Source organism: Medicago truncatula, chromosome 1, assembly GCF_003473485.1.
Source record: "Medicago truncatula cultivar Jemalong A17 chromosome 1, MtrunA17r5.0-ANR, whole genome shotgun sequence".
Classification (NCBI taxonomy): Eukaryota; Viridiplantae; Streptophyta; class Magnoliopsida; order Fabales; family Fabaceae; genus Medicago; species Medicago truncatula.
The window spans coordinates 31,428,886-31,451,692 of NC_053042.1; the positions used below are offsets into that span (position 1 = coordinate 31,428,886).

A 22,807-nucleotide genomic window follows, 5' to 3' on the forward strand; every position below is an offset into this window, starting at 1 on the left:
AACATAAAAAACAATAAAATAAAATCATATTTAATTCATTTTTGTTAAAAAGTTCTAGGTTTAAAGGCATTTTTGATCCCTTAAATTTTAAAAAGTTGTGATTTTAACCCCCAAACTAAAAAAATTAACTATTTGCCCCTCTAACTTTACAAAATGTTACAAATCTGGTGTGAAGACACCACGTGTCCCAAAACATGGGGCCAAAATCGTAACTTTTGGTAAAGATAAGAGACCAAAAGAGTATATTTTTCTAAACATAGAGGGATAAAAGAGCATATTTTTCTAAAGATATAGCACCAAGAGAACATATTTCCACAAATATAGAGGGCAAAACTATTAATTTTTTGTTAGGCGGCCAAATCACAATTTTCTAAAAGTTAAAGGGTCAAAAATGCTTTTAAGCCAATTTTTTTTTTTTTTTTTAGAGATTCATAATATTATAAACATTCATGGAAATTTTCATTCAAAAATATGAAAGGTACACAAGAGTTAACTTAAAATTATATACCAAAAGTGGTGATGGAAAATTTGTAATAACTAAAAGTAAAAAAAATAATATATTAAAGGGACTAAAACGAAAAGTTGATATATTTATTTGGTTCAAAAACATATTTAACCCAAAAATAAATCACTTATTTACCGTAGAACTTTCTCTAAATCTTGTTTGACCCAATTTCTCATTTTAAGGAGAAGACAAATTATAGAAAAGCTGGGCCAAACACTATTTAAGAGCTTTTAGCTTTTGTGTTTTTTTCTGAGTTTTTGTTTCTTGTGTGCCCTTTACTCCATTAAAAAAAAACATAATAATAAAAAAGCATACAAGAATAAAACCTGAAACAGAATAATCATATGAAAAAGGAAAGAAAAGAATATATACGTTGTTATGTTGTGTTTGTGCACTCATCAGACAAAGGTGGCCGTTTTCTTTAGCTTCTATATCACTCACTCACTTTCTCACACAAAACACTAAAATAATCAAAGATTTCTTCATCATACAAGTTCTACCTTTTCTCCTTTCTTTTCTCTCTCTCTCTCTCTCCCTCCTTTTGTTCTCTTTCTCTCTCTCTTTCTTTCTGCATATATACATACATACTTAGATATATACATAGAAACATTATTCAGTGAAGCATTTCATTGTCTTCAATATACCTTTCAGAGTGTAGGGAAATGAGTTCTTCTTCTGGTCAAAATAGCAGCTATGATATCTCTTTCAAGATCTTGTTGATTGGTGATTCAGCTGTGGGAAAAAGTAGCTTACTTGTTAGCTTCATCTCTGGCTCTGTTGAAGATCCAGCCCCCACAATTGGTATTTCATTGCTTCTCTTTTATTTGAGATAATTATATGAGAAGAAATATATTTAAGTATTTGTTTAATGCTTTGGATATTTCTGTACAAGATAACTATTCTATTGTTTTTTTCTTCCTATTTATCAATTTATGCCATTGGAATTGACATAGAATTGATGAAATTATGAATAGATGTTTAAGTTCTTTCAATCATGTTTCTTTTATCATATTTGAGTTCTGATTTGATCTTGATTCTGTTGTCCAATGTTATGTAGGTGTTGATTTTAAGATCAAGCTTCTCACAGTAGGTGGCAAGAGATTGAAACTAACTATTTGGGATACCGGTAACTTTTTTTAACTACTATTTGATTTTTTATTTATGAGTACGAATCAAACTCAGTATCCCCAAGTTTACAACAGTCACACACGTTGTGCATAAATCATTTGTAATGTCATGACATTACTTTTATTGCAGCTGGGCAGGAAAGGTTCAGAACGCTAACAAGTTCTTACTATAGAGGCGCGCAAGGAATCATTCTCGGTATGCTAAAATGATTTGTGATTTTTTGTGGTTGCAACTCACATTAAACTTTTGTTTTAATGCTAACTCTGGTTTCATAGTCCCTAAGTGTTAGGCAGTTTCAGGTTCTGCTTTAAATTCTGAGTTAAATAACTTGCATAGTGAGTAGAATGAATTATTAGATATAACTTACTCTAATACTATATTAATTTAATTTCTTTTAGTTTATGATGTAACAAGAAGAGAAACCTTTACAAACTTATCAGAGGTGTGGTCCAAAGAAGTGGAACTCTATTCAACTAATCAGGATTGCATGAAGATGCTAGTTGGAAATAAAGTTGATAGAGTAAGTTTGTGTTTGGTCTTGTGCATAGATGTATGAACTATGAAGCAAGTAAATGAATCATCAACTTTTTGTGAAATATTTCCTCAATGAAACATGTTAGCAAAATAATTTTAGTAAACAATGAAAATGTGACTTGGATTCTGCATTATGGTAATGAAACAACATTCAAATTATGTCTTCCATCCATGTGTTTATCTTCCTTGTCATGAGTTATACTGCTGAAGAATTAATCTGTAACAGTCATGACTTCTTATTGACGTGAGTAACTTCAATTCTATCCCTTGTGTTTTCTAGATACAAGACTAACTTTGAAACCAACTAAAATAGATAAAATTATGAATGACCCTGTCTTACCCATGATATATGAACCGCTAAGACAAACAAGGACATCGTATATGACACTGACATGTAGGCACCGATAATAATTTGAAAAAATAGAAGTGTGTGAATGTAACCATATATGTATCGGTGTCATGTTTGTTATTTTATTTGACACTAAACCATTAGTACAATCACTTTTAAAACAGTCTTTTCATAATTTCCAGTTCACATCTAGATGTATTCTGTTCAATAATTTCGTTAATGGTTTATATATCTGACTGTAGGAATCAGAAAGGACTGTGAGCACAGAAGAGGGTCTAGCACTTGCAAAAGAGTTTGGATGTTCGTTTTTTGAATGCAGTGCCAAAACTCGAGAAAATGTAGACAAGTGCTTTGAGGAACTTGCCCTAAAGGTATGGTTTTTGGAATCATATTCATAATGATGAAGAAAAGATAATGTGGAAATAGTATTGAATTTTTAGATTGAAGTCATTTCGGTATCCAACACGGTATTGACTCTTTGGATTGAAGATATGTTCGATGTCTGACAAGTGTTGATGTCTGACATCGACACAATACTAACACATCTAATTATATTCAATTACATTTATTTTCTCAATTTGTTACCAATGTTGATGTGTCAGTGTCGTATAGGTTGTCCATATCAACGGTTCATTTCATGAAAACAGTGTAGATTATTTGAAATTCTTTGCAGATTATTGTGTTCTAATCATAATTAAAAATACGTTACCATTTCTTAGATAATGGAAGTTCCTAGTCTTTTGGAAGAAGGATCAACATCAGTGAAAAGGAATATTTTAAAGCAAAAACATGAACCACAAGCATCCCAAGATGGTGGTTGCTGCTTGTAAAATGCCACAATGTGGACAGTGAGTCGTAAACTAACATCTCAAACCGGTCCTCTTATGTATTATTCTTCCATAGTTTCTTATTGGCTCAACTGTCGTTTGGATTCTCAATTAATTGTACCATAACAATGGGAAATTGGCGACATAATGCCAATTTGCTTGCATAAAATTTCTCTACTTTCTGTTATTATTTTTAGCCTATATGAAAAATCTGGTGCACTATATCAAAATTGTATGAGTGTATCCCTCTCTTCACATGATTAATCAAGTGTAATATGTAATACTAGACCTCTCCTTACATGATCAATCAATGATTATCTTACAGCTCCTACATTTTTACCCTACAAAAGTATAACAGACAATTTCGCCTCTGGAGACATTGGTGTGATGTGAAATCCACATAATGTCATGTTATCTAACAACTAAACTTACAACAGAAATTGTTTAATTGACATGTTACAATTTCAAAGACTAAATTGTTAAGTTGTAAAAGATGAGTGCAATTTTGACAAAATTTAAAAGACAATTCTCTGTTCACTCTTTCAAAATCAAGTGCAGTTTGAAGGAAATTCAGAGTTCTGGTTTTGAGAGGTGTGCAACTACAACACCTTACAATACTAAGTTGTAATCAATATTTTTATTATTGTTTATCAAATCGAACCAAGCAAAGCTTTTCGAGCCCAGCAATTTGTTGATTCAAAGATCACCCTCAGCCAATTAGGCATGAATATTATCAACGGTGATGAACCTGTGACGATTAATGGGAGAGAATTGAAGGACAACCATCAAATTTTTATCAAGGAGCCAACAACTGGATTCGATTTTGGTAAATCTATAAGTTTAAATGTGAAACTAGTAAGTATCCTGTTCTAGAGTAAATCCAATCTTTCAAATGACCAAACAAATAAAAACAAACCAAGTCATCCTAACCTGACCCCTGTATCCTCATTTTTAATTCCAAAGTTATAATTCATAAAAGCACCTCCTCGATAAATCTGAACTAGGAGAAATGAATATACAGCGATACAGATTGGGCTATTAAAATGAAACTAAATATTTCTACTAAACACCATGTTAATGCTATAATTAGATTTCCATGGCAGTAACAGTAGCTTCAAACAGCCTCCTTGCATCTGTGCCAGGTTCAGGTAACTCTGCAGGGGTCTGCCAAAAATTATGTTAGCAAATGTTGAGGACTAGAAACTGATATTTTTAAATTCGTTTAAAAGCTATACCTTTCCATATAAGTTTTGCTTTGTGGATGATGCACCATTAGACAGCAACAATCTAATTACATCAGCATGCTCACCTCTTGCAGCATGATGAAGAGGCTGTGAAAATAGTCACAAGATATGGAGAGCAAATAAGGAGAAATTATGTACATAGAGTTGAAACAGGATTAGGGATTAGGATTTAGCTGGTATCTACTCATTTGATCCCCGCCCCCAAAAAAAAAGCACAAATAAGATTAATATTATGTGCCCTACACTGTTATATTTCGTGCATGTTTGGATTCATTTTGGGGAGAGTCGAGTGATTATGATTTATGAAGATTTAAAATTAATTTTGATACACTTAGGCTTTGTTTGGGAGTTTGAAGGGGAGGGGAGGGGAGGGTTTTGAAAAAAAGGAAGGAGCAAGTGGAAGAAATAGAAGACATTGGGAGGAGAGGGCTTTGGAGGTTAATTTTTTACTCATAATAAAAAATCCCCCTCATTTGGGGGAACTCAAAAATTGTATCGGGGGAGGGTTTTGGGGGGTTATGGAGGATTTATATGAATTTTTCAAATTCAATCTATGTTGTTATAATATTCTTAAAATTAAAAGTATATTAATCATAAGTATTAGTTTATCATTCACTAAAAAACTGTTCTTTCAAAAAATGTGAATTTTTTTGTCATTTTTCTATATATTTCCAACCCCCCAAAGCCCTCCCCTCCCTTCCTCTCCAAACTCCCAAACAATGCCTTAGGGGTACTCAAAGAGAATTCTGTTTGCCTCTAGGGTTTTTTCTAACTAAAGCTAAGATTTTTAGCTTTTCCCTCCAAACATTATTTTTACACTCAAATTTATTGTTCAACTCATTTTTACATGAACACATCCAGACATAAATTATTTTCTAAAATAAATTTTCAATGGTTTAGAACCAACCACACACCAGAAGGTCGTTGGATTGACTTTGGCTTATTGAATAGGAACTCAAACTTTTAGAAGGGTAAATAAATACTCACAGTATCACCCTCAGAATCAACGGATTCTAGCATCCTTTTTATATGCTCAGCATTGTTAGCTCTGTTAAGTAGAAGTTGGACTATATTTATAAATCCTGATATGGCCATTCAAAGAAAAGTAATATCACAAATCTTAATCAATAAATTTAAAGAGTTCAACAATTAAAACCTGATAATTTAAACTACCTCCTGCACAAGCATCGTGTAAAGGAATTGCGCCATCTTCATCCATAGCCTCCAAGTTGGCTCCTCGTTCTAGTAGCAGCTGCAATTCATAGATCAAAATCAATAATCCACAACATGTTTCAGATGAAAAGTATAAAAAAGAATGAATGAGCAATGATAACAAACCTGAGCGCATTCAAAATGGCCATATAAACAGGTCAAATGAAGAGCTGTATCCCCATCCTCCACCGGTTCATCAATACTACCACTCAAGTTATCTGCAATTATGCAACACAGGGTATGCATCATAAGAATTAATAATGGACACCGAATAATTTCCCAGTATGCTAGTTAGGATGTCTTTTGGTTCACATAAGAAACAACCAAAACTATTGTATATAACTCAATGTTTTAAAAACCAAAACTATTGGTCATGCTTCAATTGTTATAAAATGATTGAACTGAGACGAAACCGGCAGTGTCAATCAGAGATGGCGAAATATAAAAGTTTGTTCAAATTCCGCTATGCAACATAGCTATAGCTGAATCACAGATTGCAACAGGGCTATAGCTGATAGTATTTGACAACATTTAGTATATCGCAGAACAATAGTGATTTGTTCAACATTGAACGAAACAACGATCAAACCACTCAAAATAACCAAACCAATTGCAAAGTCAAGTTCAATATTTAAAATACCATATAATTATAAATAAAGTTTTCTCTGCAAATCATTCCTACCAATCCGCATCAAATTAAAAATATAATCAACACACAAAAACAACGACTGGTATCATCAAATGCCATAAAAATAAAACAATTCATCTAAAACATCAAAATTCATCTTATTACACATCATTTTATTTCAATTTGTCAGGAATTCCTAACACCATTTCTAACACCAGCACAACACAACAAATAATAATTAGGGTTTTTAGATTGATATTGTTTTGAAGTAGAATAGGGTTTAACAGAAAGAGGTAAATATTGAATTAAAAGAGAAGAACAATTATGCGTTAGAGAGAGAGAGAGGGTACCGATAGCGAGACGGAGGGCGTTGAGGTCACCGTGTGTGGCGGCATGGGAGAGGTCACGAAGATGAGGAGGAGTATCAGATTCTTCAGCAACAAGACCTTCTTCTCCGAAAAGACCATTCGATTCTTCATCGTCTTCTTCGTTCAAACCATTGCGTCTTCCTGGAACCGCCATTGACGCCGCTTCTAACTTCAAACTACTCTGCCACTCTTCTCAAATTGGCTTTACAGTTTACTCACCCGTTTTTTCAACTATACATATTTAAGAAAATAAACTATTAAATTGAACACTTAAATAAAAACTTTTAATTGAAGTTAAAATGTTTTTTTTTTTTTACCCTTCAATTTTGCGATTTTTGTCCTCTAACAAAAAAATAGCATTTTTGACCCCTAATCAATGTTTACATGAGGTTACAGTCAAGGTTGTCAAAATCGGGAATTTACTTCAAGTCAACATAGAATAGCAAAACCGAGACTCATAAAATTGCAATCAAAATCGAAGGATTTTACTCAAGAACTTCTGCCTGTTTTTGGGATTCTGCTATGGATTTGAGTCGTTGAAGTTAAACAAAGTTACAAAAATCTGGATTTTGGAACTTAAGCCGCGATTTTGGCAACCATGGTTACAGCTCCTTTAAAAGAAATGTGAATTGTAGAGAAATAATAATTGGAAAAGGAAAATGAAAATAGGAAGATCATGTGATTGTAATATTTATAACGGTGAGAAGTTAGGGTTTAAAATTCGTAGTATTTTTCCAATCTCCATTGTCATCTCCTTCCTTTGATTTTGCTTCTTCCTGTCACCATCGTATTCCTCCCTTCTTTTTACCTTTGATTCAACTTCTTCTTCATCGTCATATTCCTCCCTTCTTCTTCTCCCTTCAACGTATCTTTACTTATTCTCCTTGTTTGTTTTCATTCGTAGAAAAGATGAATTTTATTTGTTTGATTCATCATTGAAAAGAAGACAAAGACTAATTTGTCATTGTGGTGTTGATTTCACCGTTAGTTAATGCTTGACTGGGAAGAACCCTGGGTGGAGATTCCATGTATGTGGTCGTTACTTTCAGAGAAGAAAAAGCAATTTTTTAGGTGGTATAATGATGAAGTACTTCAGAGACACAAGAAGATTATAAGAGCATTGTCGAAGAAGAATGATGCATTAAAAAACATGGAGAGGAATTTTGTTATTTTCATTGTAATGGTAGAGTTTATGTTGTTGTAATTTGCATTAAGTTGGTTTAATCTTACATAATGTTTGTTACGTGTTGTTGTAATTTGCATAAGTTTGTTTAATCATATGTATTTTTGTTCGATAGGGTTAATAGTATTTTTTCCTCCTATAAAATGTCATTTTCGATTTATCCCCCTAAGAAATTTTTGGTTTGAAATTCATCCTTGTAATTTTTTTTTGTTTTGAACCTTCATGGCAAAATAAAACATTATCTCATTTAATTCCCTCTCAATTTTTAAGAACAAACAACATCTTTATATTTAAATAAGATTCTGGATTTTTTTTCTCACTTCCACATTCTCTCTCTCTCCTTCACCTTCTCTTTTTCTCTCAACTTTTATCTCTCTCTCCTCATGTTCTCTATTTCTCTAACAATTTTGACAGAAGAAGGGGAAAAAAATTAAGGAACAAATTTAGAGGTACACCGAGTACACCAAAATGTAACTTAAGACTAAAAGATGAGGGAGGAGAATCCATAATAGTTCAGTCAAAAGATCCATGGAGAACCAAATTTTCTAGAAGATCAGTACAAAAATTGGCTTCTCAATAAATATGAGATACTTGCAAGGTCCAGTCTTTGAGGCGGATTGAACCTTCAATATTAAGCTTTAAAAATTCTCACGATGAGGTTTCCAAGCAATGTGTAATTCTTTCTTTGGGTTTTCAAAATAAGAATTTGAGTTGATAGTACAAGTTGCATAAATGACATCAAAAAAAAAAAAAAACTATCCACTATGTTATGGAGAATCGTACCAAGATCTGATTTTTCATCAAAAGCAATCATGTTTTGGTATTTCCAAAGAGCTCAAACCATCACCGTAAAGAAGGTTCGCCAATGCAGATTATTACCACCTATATTCGTAGTAGTAAGATTTCAGTAAAGTCAATCATAAAGACGCAAAATAAAAAATCATGTCCAATGATTTTCTTCAATGAAGGGATCCCAAAACTGTCTAATCAACTCATGACACTCCGCAACTGTACGAGTAGCTTTTTGTTATAAAAAGTGTAACACATCCGCAGAGACCTTTGAATCTCAAGGCTACCTTTTTCTCCTAAGTATGCAATTAAAAAGTATTTTTGAATTTTTAAATATCGATGATTGTAATTTGGTTGAAAATATGCAATTGATAAAAATGCATCGTAATAATTGGAGTTCATCACTACAATGAACATCACCAAATCATTTTCCTTTCATAAGCCTCGGAATTCACTACCTAAGGATAAGGTAATCAATAAAGGTATCAATTATTTTATTTCTAGTAACAAAAGAAAATGTCTCACCAACAAAGCCTTTATTCTCATGGTTTCCATATCGGCTCGACCTATTAAGCTTGATCACCCATTTCATCTCAAAAGTTCGTAGGTTATTATCATGCTTTGAAACCTTTGTCTAGCCTTATATTTCCAGCAACCTCCTTGGCTATCAACTAAAGTGGTTGCCTAATATTTTTCTTAAACAGATAAAGGTTATATTAGATTTTGAATTCCTTCAACAAAAGAAAAGAATGAGATTATGGCAAGTTCGATATAAGACTACTTTCCACAATAACAAGACAAAAAGAGACTACTCACTCATCATAGTGACGAGCTTCCTAATAGAAATAAAGAAAAGAAGTAAATAAAAATAAGAAAACTTTTATTGAAAACAAGTGTAAAATTACAAAAGTTCTATTGTCAAATTTGGAGACAAATCAAGGCTAGACTTGTCCTATTTTCTGATTTCGTGACCATCAGATACTAAAAGATATTAAGGATGCTTTTAACACAAAATCATCCAAGTTCTTACCAAGAAAAACCAAAAATTAAAACTACTGGGTTTTACAATCATAGCCTGGGTTATGGCTGGTTGTAACAACAACTTCCATTCAACACATTGATATTTGGTTTCCCTGATTTCTTGGTGACGGTTTTAGAACTAATTGGTACGAATTTTGGAGTTTTGCTGAATCAATTTCCACTACTTGCCCATAGAAAGAAGTCTTCATTTTTTCATGACTTGGCTTGGTACAACAAGTCTTAATTTTTTGTAGAAATTTCATCAACATTGCACTAAGTCTTCATATATCTCATGCATTATCTATTTATTCAAACAATAGAAAAATATAGTAAAATGCAAATAAAATTAATTAAAAAACTTTAAATTTTTAAATAAAAACTTAGTTAAAAATAAGGTAAAATAACATGTTATCAAACTCCCCCATTAGTTTAGATCGAGATAGATAAAGCAAGAGCGAGATTGAACTCTGAGAAAAAGCGATTGTGGGAATCGTTCGGAGAGAACACATGGGTTCCTGAGAAGTATCAAAAGATTGTGGGGGTTTGCACGTAGGACGGGGTTTGATTTAGAGACCGATGGTTTGCGAGATGGAGATGGAAATTTTGGGTTTTTTTATTTTTGGAGTATCGGGGTTTTGACAAGAGAGAGAAATTTTGGGATTAGTGTGCGCGCATAGAGGAAAAGAAGGGAGGGGGAACATTATGTTTTAAGGAGCAAGGAAATACAACAAAAAATGGATGAGGTAGTTGTGGAAAGGGGTCACAGAAATCGTCGCAGATATTAGATTGCGACAGTTTTCCTTAAACCATCGCAAATCTGGTATCGCAAAGTTGCCAATTACTCGTCGTGAATCATCTTAGGTAGAAAGTATTTAAGGCTAGCATTACATCAAAGACAAAAGAATAAATGATCAATTTTATGTATAGGTATTGGAAAATTTCAACAATCAATGGGCCATCATCCTAGGTTCCAAGAATACTTACTTCTTATGTATAACATATTTTCTTGTTATTTTTCTTGTGAAATCATGCATTAACCAAGAATTCTTTTTTTTTTTTTATAAATTAAAACTTAGGTTTATGACCAAATAAATAAATTAAATTATTTTTCAAATATGTTTGAAATATCAATATAAGCTTTTTAGAAACCTTTTCTCTTAATCATTGTTTCGATTTTTGAGGCATTTGGTGATCAACCACCTTTAGGAGAAATGATCGGGAGTTACCCATCTTAACAAGATTAGTTGCCTTTTACTATCTGAGCATTGGAGACCAACTTTCTTTAGGAGTGGGATATTATCTGTGTATGTTGATTCATATGTATCAACATACACATATATATTGATCCATCTTATGTGTCGTTGACATTATTTCAAATTAGTTTCTATTGTTTTCATCGCCATAGGAGCCACAAATTAGAAAGTAATCTGAACTGATTGGACTCAAACAACTTGACTATTAACACTAGAATTACACTAAACTGATTCCTAAACTTTTTAGAACTCAACAATGGAAGGGACAAGTAGTTCAGGGAGGATCAACCTATACTCTTGATGAACTATGCCCTTGATGTCATGTTAACAATATAGAGATAATAATAACAAAGGTAGCTAAGGTTTTATTAGAATGACAAAATCATGGCATATGCAAATAATGGTTACAAGATAATATACTATGATGCCTAATGAACTCTCCTAACTTAAAAGCATACAAGTTCAATAGCATAAGCCCAATAACTTATTAGTCTAAACAAAATAATCTTCTATATATATAAATGTAATATATGATTTTGGGGTGCATTTTTCATTTTTAATTATACCCTTAAATAAATTTACGTATAAAAGAATGTTATATTGTTAGTGTCGTTCAAAAATATAAGAACTTATATTATATTTTCTATATTGTTGGTATCATATAAAAATATAAGTATATGTTTTGTTACAATATGAAAGTATAAAATATCTATATCTATAATTTTAATCAAAATCAATTTTTTTTAGTAGTAAATCAAAATAATTTTATTTAAAATGAAAATTTCATAAAAACCGAAGTTCATTTTTTTTAAAGAATAAAAATCATCGTTCATAATTTATATACATTGACGCAATGAAATAAAAATAACTGAAATACTAGAAATCATAAAGAAGAGTCCTCGTAAGTTTAACTCAGTTGGTAAGGACAATATATTATATATGCAGGGGCTGAGGTTCAAACATCGGACTAGGGGTGTTCAAAACCGAACCAATAATAAAAAAAAAACCGCAAACTGAACCAATCCAAACCAAAATCGTAAAAAACCGCATTTGGTTCGGATGTATTCGGATCATTTTTTTACTCAACCGCATGCTTTGGTTCGGTTTGCGGTTTTGATTTTACCAACTGAACCAAACCAAACCAAACCGCAATATAAGAAAAACACTAATTAAATATATATCATCTAGATCGATACTCATAGAAATTCAATTGAAACTTTAGTAAAATGACATTTTTTTTCTCTTGTTAAGTCTCTTCTTTGCTTTTTCTATCAAAAATGTATTTATGCGTTACTTAAACTCTTAGGGAATGATTAAAATTTTAGTCCTTTGTATTTTTTACAAAATAGGATTACTTTTTATCCACGTTTTAATTTGGTCTTCGTAGTTAGGAACATTTTTGGATGGAAATAAAATTGTAATGTTTGATAAAATTTAAAGCATTGCTAAAAATATGCCGTGTTTTACCTTTGAAAACACAAAAAATTATTGTCTAAAAAAATCGCACCAACTGATCCAATCCAAACATCATTGGTTTGATTTGGATTTTATTTTAAAAGTCAACCGAACTAAACCAAATTGCATACTTATTTATCTTGCGGTTCGGATGACTTTTATTCTCAAAACCGAACCAAACCGCACCGCGAACACCCTACATCGGACTATGGCGTGGACACCACACTTATTCACCTTAAGAAGGATAATTTTTAGCCACTATAGACTATTTGAGAAAAAAAAATTGTAAATATTTTTTTAAAGGAAAAATTGTAAAGATTGTACTCACTCACTACACGCAAAGCAGCACATATTTTTCGCTTCTTTTTTAGTTTTTTCACGTAAGTCTACTTTTCATTTAAAAAAAAAAAAAGGAATAAAGATAGGAATTGCACCTAAAAGAAACATTTTTCTACGCAAAGTGAATATAATACTCGTTGAACATGCCTTGAATATATATCTAGAGCAGATTGTAAACTATAATGACAGGAGCAAATAAAGCAGAAAGGGTGAAAAACATGTTTTGACTTATGACTGAATCACCTCATTATAGCAGTATTCATAAAAAATATTGAAATATAAATTTAAAGAAGGAAAACGTGAAATCTGACTGTAATTGGATCACATATTTTGTGACGAATAAATTAGAGATTCCAACAAAAATTATCGTAAAAAAAAATCATGGCAATTTTTTCTTTTCCTTCCACATGACACAATTTGATGAAACTTATCTTTCTAGCTCACAAATCTGGCCCAAAGGAACTAACTAACTTTCAGTTTTTGTAGTTTTATGGTTGGCAAGTTCCTTTCTTCTTCTCTTCACTCTCTTTCAATTTCTAATCACATGCATCACGATTATATATTTCATAAAATGGGCTAAGGAGTTTTTTAAAAAATATAATAACAAACTGCAATAATTAAATTTGACTAAATCACCAAATGGAGGATTGTTGATCAATGACTTTGAGCCAATATTTAAAGGAAATATATAATTAAGAAAATCTGAACATAACAACTAATATATTAACATTTATCTATAAAAAAATCACAACTATGAATTCAATACATGTAAATTAAATAATTATAAGACACTAAATGAATAAATTCAAATTTCAATTTCAATGTAGAATGAATGGAAAGAATTATCAACATATACAAGTTTAACTGAACAAGTAAAAAGTAAAATAAAAAATAATGTCAATCAACTAATGCCTTGAGGAACTTTAGTAATGGCAATCCACCAAAGAAGAATTAGAGAAAGCAATAACATTTTCTCTAGGCTGAAACGAAAACTTGGATTGATCTTTTTGATCAACTTCTGGAGCTGGAAGATTCAAATCCAACTTAAAACCATTTCTAGGTTTCTTAGCTTCATGAGATTTAGGACTACCAATACTCAAACTCATAGAAGTCGTTGTTGTTGTCGTCGTTGTAGATGTGTTCACAAGATTCCTATGTCTCCGCATATGTCCCCCTAACGCTTGCCCCGATGAGAATTCGGCACCACATATCGAACACTCATGAACTTTTGATTTTTTTGTAGTAGGAATAGTAGTAATAGGGGTCGCGGCGAAGGCTTGCAAAGAGAGTATGGTATTCATGGTTGGATCATAATGATCATCAACAAAAGAAGATGTTGTAACTGCTTGTTTTTGTTGTGCAACATTACAATTTGCCTTGTTAGGTTTGGTATGACTTGCTCTATGTCCACCAAGTGCTTGGAATGAAGGGAAACAACGATTGCAAGTCTTGCATTCGTAAAGATAAAAATTCGAAGATTTGTTGTTATTGTGATCTCGATGATTTGATACATGTGTGTTTTGATAATCATGACGATGATTATGACCTCGAGCTAATAGAATGAGACAATTCGCCAAATCTTCTTCTTCCTCTTTTTCTTCTTCTGATCGGTCACGCGAATCAATTTTAACAAACTCAATTCCTCCTGAATTATTGTTGTTATTATCATAACTTGTACCTTCATTGCAAGAATTCGAAACGGGCATAGTTAACCTAAGTGGAGATGGAAGCCTTTGACGCTTTGTTCGTTTTCCTTTAATAATTTGTTGTGTATGATCCTTGGAAACCATCAAGACTTGATCTTCCAAGACTTGCATATTTTTTTTAGTACTAAATGTAATTTGAGAGAGAATAAAGAGAAGAGGGTGTAAGGTAAGGTAAGAGATGAATGAAGGAATGAAATATATATTAGTGGTGTGAGAGAAAGGTTTAAAGGTGCATGTATAACCCGTGAAGAAGAGTATATAAATATAACCTAAATATATAGTTATAATTTTGGTTTTGCCAGGGTTTCTTTTCCAACCTTGGAAGTTATATATAAGGATAATGTTAGTATATTATACAGGTGTGTAGTGTAGGCAAAAGAGAGAGAGAGAGAGAATGATGTATTGTGAAGTATATGTGAGGAGGTAATGGAGGAAACGAGTGAGATTCGGTTGGCTTTGAAGCAAACCCATTACTTTTTCTCAACGATTCCTTTTTGGAGGAGGATTGGTTTGCAAGCCTGGAACCACACACAATTTTACACATTCACCTCTCCCTCTATATTTTTTTATTTTATTTGTATTTTATGACTATAGACCAACTTACTTTTTTTATTTTTTATTTTTACAATATACATACTTATTTTAGGAGTAACTCTTTCTTAGACAACTATAAAAGTTAATTTAGTTAGAAAAATTTAGAGGTAGAAAACGTGAAATCTCACTCTAATTTAATCTATTACTAATTTTTGTGATTAATGAATTATATTGGAGATTTATTTTATTCCGTCACTAATTTTTTTATACTAAGTTTAATGGTTTTAGTAGTGTGAAAGCAAGGGTTATTTTGTTTAATATAATAACTTAATAATGACATTAAATTTTGTCAATGATCAACCATTCATGAATATCATCATATTTACTAACTATAATGCACATAAAATTGCAGATAAATTAAACATTTGTAGCTATGTAATTTAATAACTGGTCAATTTTATTTTTTTAATAATTGGTCCAAGTATTTTTTATAAAAAAATGTTCAATTGATATTATATGTTGAAACATACTAAGAAATAATTGTAAAGTTTTCTAAACATTTATAGAGTCAGTCTAATCAATAATAACTTTAAATTTGATGATTGAAATAATACTGTATATATTAGGCAGAGTAACTATATATGTCAAGGTTTTTTTTTTGGTGAACCTATATATGTCAAGATTTATTCATGGTGTAAGTTGATTCTCCACTCTATATTTATATAACTCCTTTTTAGTTTCTTTTCTTGCTTGTGTTGATGTTGGTTCATTTTTGTCTTACTTAATTTGTTTCTAGAACAGCATATTTAGCTAATTCTAAAGCACCCAATTTAACTAATAACCTGTTTTTCTTTTTTGACCAAAATTGATAATATGTTTAACAAACTACACTAGCAAGGTAATTACGGCTTAGACAGATTTTTAATTGTTCCCGTGAGCTTAACTCAGTTAGTAGGGACTTTGCATATTATATGTAGCGGACGAGGTTCAAATTCTGAACACCTCAATTCTTCACATTTAAAATGTGTAAGCAACTCAAGACTAATTGACACCAAAAAAGATAGATCATTAATTAGTTAATGACTTGTGATCATGCCAAATTATCTTGTATTATTAATTATTTTTCTAGTTATATAATAGGCATGACTTGATGATTAGTAGTAGCTATACACACTTGCTAAGAAGGGGAATTCATGTGCAGTTGACCTTAACCACTTGTTTAGAAAATTAGTCACTACCTCATTGGCTAATAATCCAACAATCACGCCTCATATATGCATGACCCTTTTTTAAATTCATACTTTCATACTCTCTCCCAATCATTTGGTGTCGGTGAAAAGCACTTTCTCTATATTATATAAGATGACTCTTCTACATTGAGTCCCAATTACTTCAATTAACTAATATACACCCCCTTTTTTTTATGACAAAACTAATTAAACACTCTTATATATGCGTGATGAATATTTTATGGATGGTTTTAAATTGGTGCTTTCATGTTCATACCAACGAATGTTACATTTATTCTATGTTTGGTCAACTACTTTTTTCCCCTCTCCTATATCAATTTTCAACCTGGAATTACTACTTTATATTGATGATAGTAATTTGTTATATAGCAACTTAATTTGTTGGTCAGAAAAGGATTTCATCTCAATGAAGCCTCGGAGTGAGATGAAATTTATTTAAGTAAGGAAGTATATAAAGTTAAGCGTCTAATATTACATGACTTTAAGTTATGCTAATTCACTCTTGTTTTGTACTAAAAATTGTATACATTACAATCTCCACTCTCTTTTTATAAGAAAAAAAAATCAGAGAACTATTAATAAAAGTGACATTAATGTTGTCAAAAAAAAAAGTGACATTAATAGTAATTTGATCACCCTGAGAGGATTTGAACTCAGACCCTTGAAATTATAAGGTCAGATTTTTATCATTAAGCTAGCACCTAAATAAATGTCTATTTTGAAAAATAATATATCTCTCTTTTATTAAAAATATTAGTTATTAATTATATTTTTATAAAAGTGATATATAATTATTTTAAAATCAAAATAATCATTAACTTTTTTTTTTGGTAGTGAAAATAATCATTAACTAAGTGAACAAATATGAGTCTCAATAATTAGATACTAAATTTAGAAAATCATTGCATTGACAAAATTTAATATAAATAATTATAAATGTATATATTAGTAATAATATTACCCAACTTTTTATATTTGTATGAATTGTTTAAATGAGCTTATATGTCAAGACAAATGTTGTATTATCATTTTTTCTTCATTTCCTTTATGAGTAATATACATGTCTATTATAAGTATATAGGTTGGAGTACCTTCTTGTATAGTACTCCCATTTAAGTATGATTATTATCTTTTTTATGCTTCAAAACAATATAAGGCCTAACTACCTTATAACATTCGAGAAGATTTGTTTTCTTAAGAAAGGAACCAATATGAATCAATGAAGAAAACTTATGAAAAGGGAAGTGGAGTAGTATGGTGAAGTATATATGCATGGACGGTGAATATGACGTAAGGGATTTCGTGGTGTAAGGTATTGAGTATGTGAAGATATAAGAAGGTAAGGGAGATTCTTAGCGTAAGGATTTTCTCATATATGGATGGAATGGAGAGGTTGGCAGGGCACGTAATGGCCAGCACCAGCATCAGGTATAGGTTAGCTACATTATTTTGTGGATCAAAGTAAAGCATCTTGTTCAAATAATAAAATTGTTCTCAATTATTTGTTCATTATTTAGTTTATTTACCAGTAGATTTTAAGAGCCGAGTTTGGTAACGCAAACTTGTGATTTAAGTAGGGGTATTAAGATGTTGGAAGGTCATTTGAGGTCTGTCCAAAAAAAAGGATTAAGAAAAAGATCTAGTTATATAGGGTGATCTTTTTTTATAAGATTAAAAAAAGGGTACATTTTAAGATATTTTCATTGTTTTTTAACAAAAGAATGTTAGTAATACACCTAGTTTTCTTATTGAGGGCAGGGATAGAACTTTTAATCTTATCGCTCTATTTTTTAACTTATCCATTGCATCCACCAATTTACACCCCTTGTGCATTTTTTTTTTTGATAGAAAAAAAATATTAGATCCTAAAACCATAAAAGTACAAATAGTACAATGATTATTCAATCGGAGCAGGAAAAATTCTAAGAATAAGAACTAGAATGAAAACTAGCAATAGAAGGCATGGTAAACAAATATCAACCACGAGAACTTGAAGGAGCCATTCAGACTCTGACCAATTAACACTTAGAATTTTTCTAAAAACCAACACAATTCAACCTCCATTTTTGCGTTTTTCTCACATTCAGTTGGTATGAAAGCATAATATGTGGTCAACCATTCATTTAATCGTGTCACAGAAAAGATCCTAAGAGAAAAACCATGTTGGCTTATGAACAAGAGCCTAATGTCAGAAATGGTTGTGATGGTCCTAGTGGTACTGATGTACAATATGATTACAACAACAATATTTATACCATTAGGAAGAACAATTGTTCTGTAAGACCTTCATCCTTTAATGGAGATACTATTTAATTGTCCTGTTGATTCAGAAGGAATGGTGGTGGATAGAAAGAGTCTAACTGAAGCTAAAAAAAATATACAGGAAGCAACACAAAGTACAAGGTATTCATGAGGAAGCTTCGTCTCATTTAGAATACACTAAGATTGTTGATAAATCCACTGCCAAAACTCTAGAAAAGTTTCAGGGAATAATTTCATATATATTTATAGAGTAATATAACGTTACATATATACACAAGACTCCTTATAATTCCTCCTCTATTAAGGGAATGACAGCTGCCAATTAACTACACACTGTACAATTGACTAATTTACACTTACTGCTATCATAATATCTTACTGCCTAATTTAGCTAACAGAATATTTGACTTATCTTAACACCCCCACTCAAGTTGGTGCATGGATATCACACATTCCCAACTTGAATAATGACTCATTAAACACTCTTCTTGTCACTCCTTTGGTGAGAACATCGGCTAACTGCAGTTCCGATCTTACAAAGGGAAAGGAAATTACTCCAGCTTCAAGCTTTTCTTTGATGAAATGTCTATCAATCTCTACATGTTTTGTTCTATCATGTTGGACAAGATTATGAGCAATTGCTATTGCTGATGTATTATCACAATACAACCTCATAGCTTCCTTTGGTTTAAAACCCATATCTGACAAAACATTTCGTACCCACAAAAGTTCACATACCTCAAGTGCCATGCCTCTAAACTCTGCTTCAGCACTAGATATTGCTACTACCGGTTGTTTTTTACTCCTCCAGGTTACAAGATTTCCTCCTACAAACGTAAAGTAACCAGAGGTAGACCTTCTATCATTTTTTGACCCTGCCCAATCAGCATCGGTGTACCCTTCAACCTATAAGTTTCCAAGATTTGAGAATAAAATTCCTTTTCCAGGAGTAGACTTCAAATATCTCAAAATCCTCTCAACAACATTCATATGAGGCTTGCGTGGATCATGCATAAATTGACTAACAACATTTACTGCATAGGTAATATCAGGACGTGTATGAGACAAATAAATTAATTTTCCCACTAGCTTTTGGTACCTCCCTCTATCTATGCCAGCTGAATTTGAACATTGAAAAAGCATATGATTTTGTTCAATTGGGGTATCAACTGGTTTACACCCAAGCAACCCAGTTTCAGATAATAAATCAATAGTATACTTTCTTTGACATAGAAAAATACCATGGTTTGATCTAGCTACTTCAATACCCAAAAAATATTTGAGGTTTCCAAGTTGTTTCATCTCAAATTCAGATGCAAGATATTTTTGCAAACTAGAAATCTCATCTTGATCATTTCCTGTAACTATCATATCATCTACATAGATAATTAAGGCTGTAATTTTACCTTCTCCTTTCTTCAAAAATAAGGTATGATCATAGTTACTTGCTCTATAGCCAAAAGCCTTCATAGACTTGGTGAATCTTCCAAACCATGCTCTTGGGGATTGTTTTAATCCATACAAAGCCTTCTTTAATTTACAAACCTTCATTCCATTTGAATTTATCATGGAATCTGCCAAACCTGGTTGAAAATCCATATAAATTTCTTGTAAAATTTCTCCATGTAAGAAAGCGTTTTTCACATCAAATTGTAGAAGAGGCCAATCTTGGTTTGCTGCTAGTGACAAAAGTATTCTCACAGTGTTGAGCTTGGCTACCGGCGCAAACGTCTCTTGATAATCTACACCATAAGACTGAGTGTAACCTTTAGCAACTAGGCGAGCTTTATACCTCTCAATACTTCCATCAGCCTTGTGTTTTATTGTAAAAATCCATTTGCACCGCACTGGTTTCTTCCCACTTGGTAAAGTCACAATATCCCAAGTGTTGTTCTTTTCTAAAGTTGATCTCCTCAGCCATTGCTTCGATCCATCTAGGATCTGCCAAAGCTTCCTGTACATTACTAGGAATAGAAATTGAGGATAATTGAGATACAAATGATGCATATGATCGAGATAACTTGTGAGTTGACACATAATTACTAATGGGATATTTAGCTTTTGATTGAGGGTCTGGTTCATATCTGACAGGAGGTTTACCACGATTAGAACGGGGTGGAAGAATATATTGGACGATAGTCGACTCAGTGTTAGGTGTGATGGTGGTCTCATGTAAACCAGGATCAATTTCATGATCTATTTTAGAATTAAAAACAGGATCAATTTCATATGAATGTGTATTATCAAGGATAGGATAAAGAGATACCTCTGAAGAATCATGTTGAACCTGTGGAGAAGATTGAGCTAGTTGGATATGATCAGAAGACATTGTATTATCTAAAAGTGGAATGTCCATATTTAAGATTGGCTCACTTCCTGCAGAGTGATCCTCACAAGATAATTTTACATTTGAAATGTCAAATAAACTAATATCATGATATTGCACTTCATTTTCATTCCCCCCTGAAGTGTAGAATCGACATAAAAAAATTATCTTCATGAAATGTCACATCCATAGAAATATAAAATTTCTTTGATGTGGGATGGTAAGCAAGATAACCTTTTTGAGTTGATCCATATCCAACAAAGACACATTTAACAGTTCGCTCTTCAAACTTTGTACGTTGATGTGGGTGTAAGTGCACATATATAACACATCAAAAAACATGAGGAAGTAAATGAACAATGGAAGGAAGAACACAATGATCAGATAACACATCTAGAGGTCTTCTAAAGTTAAGCACACTAGAAGGGGTTCGATTAATCAAGTAAACGGCAGAGTTCACAGCCTCACCCCACAAATGAGATGGAACATTACCATCTATTAAGAGTGATCGTGTCACTTCTAATATGTGTCTATTTTTCCTCTCAGCCACTCCATTTTGTTGGGGTGAGTAAGGACATGTAGTTTGATGCAAAATGCCTTTAGAGTTCATGAACTCCATTAATTCCTTTTTAAAATATTCCCCTCCATTATCAGATCTAATCACTTTTATACATGTGTTAAATTGTGTAACTATCATTTGATGAAAGGAGCGAAACACATCATACACATCACTTTTATGTTTTAACAAATATACCCAAGTTACCCGAGTACAATCATCAACAAAACTGATAAACCATTTTTTCCCATTATGCGTAGATTGTGGGGCAGGGCCCCAAACATCAGTATGTACTAACGAAAAAGGATAATCGGTTTTTTTATTGCTTAAAGGATAAACAAGACGATGGCTTTTTGCCATTACACAAGTTTCACAAAGAAAATCTGAAATATTGCATTTATGAAATAACGATGGAAATAATTTATTTAGATAACTAAAAGAAGGATGCCCTAATCGTCTATGCCATAGCCAAATTTCCTTTTTATTTTTATCTTGTATGTGATCACTTGCAAGATGAGCCAATGCTCCATTATGGGTTTGTTGTGAAACATTTTCAAGATAATACAGTCCTTCACTTTCTCTACCACTGCCAATCTTCTCCTTGGTATGTATATTCTGTAAAAGACAATGAGTTGGATAAAACATAGCAACACAAGAATGTGATTTAATTAATTTGCTGACAGAGAGAAGGTTACAATTCAAAGTAGGAACAAATAAGACATCAGATATTGATAAGGAGGGTGAAAGGGATACAGTACCAACACCTTCAATAGGAGATGGGACTCCATTGGCATTAATAATGATAGTTTTAGAATTAGAACCACCAGAGAAAAAATTAGTAAATACATGACGTTCACAAGTCATATGGTCAGTAGCCCCTGTATCGATTATCCAATCTCTACCCCTAGTAACAACAGAAAGATTAAGAGCAGAGTTAGATATACCTGACTTGGTTACGAATCCTGCAGCCGTAGAATTATTTTCTGCCTTATTGCTGGAATTATTTTTTCCTTTTGGATGCCAATCTGGATATCCATGGAGTTTAAAACATGCTTCCACTACATGATTATCACCATTACAGTGGGTACACTTACGAACTCCTTTCTTGGGATACTTCTTCACAGAGAAAACAGACCCCTGAGTAGGCTCACTACCAAGCATAGCTTCTTGGCGATTTGCTTCAGCACAAACAGTTGCATACACTGATTGAACATTTGGGAGCGGAGTGGTAGCAAGGATACGACCACGAACTCCATCCAAATGTGAATCCAGCCCGGCCAAAAAAACATAAACTCGTTGTGAATTAGCCATCTTGTTATACTTCTCAACATCTTTAGGG

The 22,807-nt window shown here is 32.2% G+C and overlaps 3 protein-coding genes across 3 annotated transcripts; 1 reads left to right on the forward strand and 2 right to left on the reverse strand.

The window, feature by feature from the left end:
* Positions 1–940: 940 nt before the first annotated feature.
* LOC25483937 (ras-related protein RABC2a) lies at positions 941–3,674 on the forward strand. Its single transcript, XM_013612660.3, has 6 exons — positions 941–1,306; positions 1,563–1,631; positions 1,763–1,828; positions 2,032–2,153; positions 2,759–2,887; positions 3,236–3,674. The coding sequence occupies exons 1-6, from the start codon at positions 1,168–1,170 to the stop codon at positions 3,344–3,346; spliced, it is 636 nt and encodes a 211-aa protein (XP_013468114.1). The 5' UTR covers positions 941–1,167; the 3' UTR covers positions 3,347–3,674.
* A 459-nt stretch (positions 3,675–4,133) lies between these two features.
* On the reverse strand, positions 4,134–7,024 carry LOC25483938 (poly [ADP-ribose] polymerase tankyrase-2). Its single transcript, XM_013612661.3, has 6 exons — positions 6,778–7,024; positions 5,926–6,017; positions 5,761–5,839; positions 5,575–5,669; positions 4,579–4,674; positions 4,134–4,507 (listed from the first exon to the last, which is right to left on the reverse strand). Exons 1-6 carry the CDS (start codon positions 6,947–6,949, stop codon positions 4,430–4,432), a joined length of 612 nt encoding a protein of 203 aa, XP_013468115.1. The 5' UTR covers positions 6,950–7,024; the 3' UTR covers positions 4,134–4,429.
* A 6,606-nt stretch (positions 7,025–13,630) lies between these two features.
* Positions 13,631–15,006, reverse strand: LOC25483939 (zinc finger protein ZAT5). The gene has a single exon (XM_013612662.3). The coding sequence runs from the start codon at positions 14,649–14,651 to the stop codon at positions 13,758–13,760; it is 894 nt and encodes a 297-aa protein (XP_013468116.1). The 5' UTR covers positions 14,652–15,006; the 3' UTR covers positions 13,631–13,757.
* Positions 15,007–22,807: the final 7,801 nt, after the last annotated feature.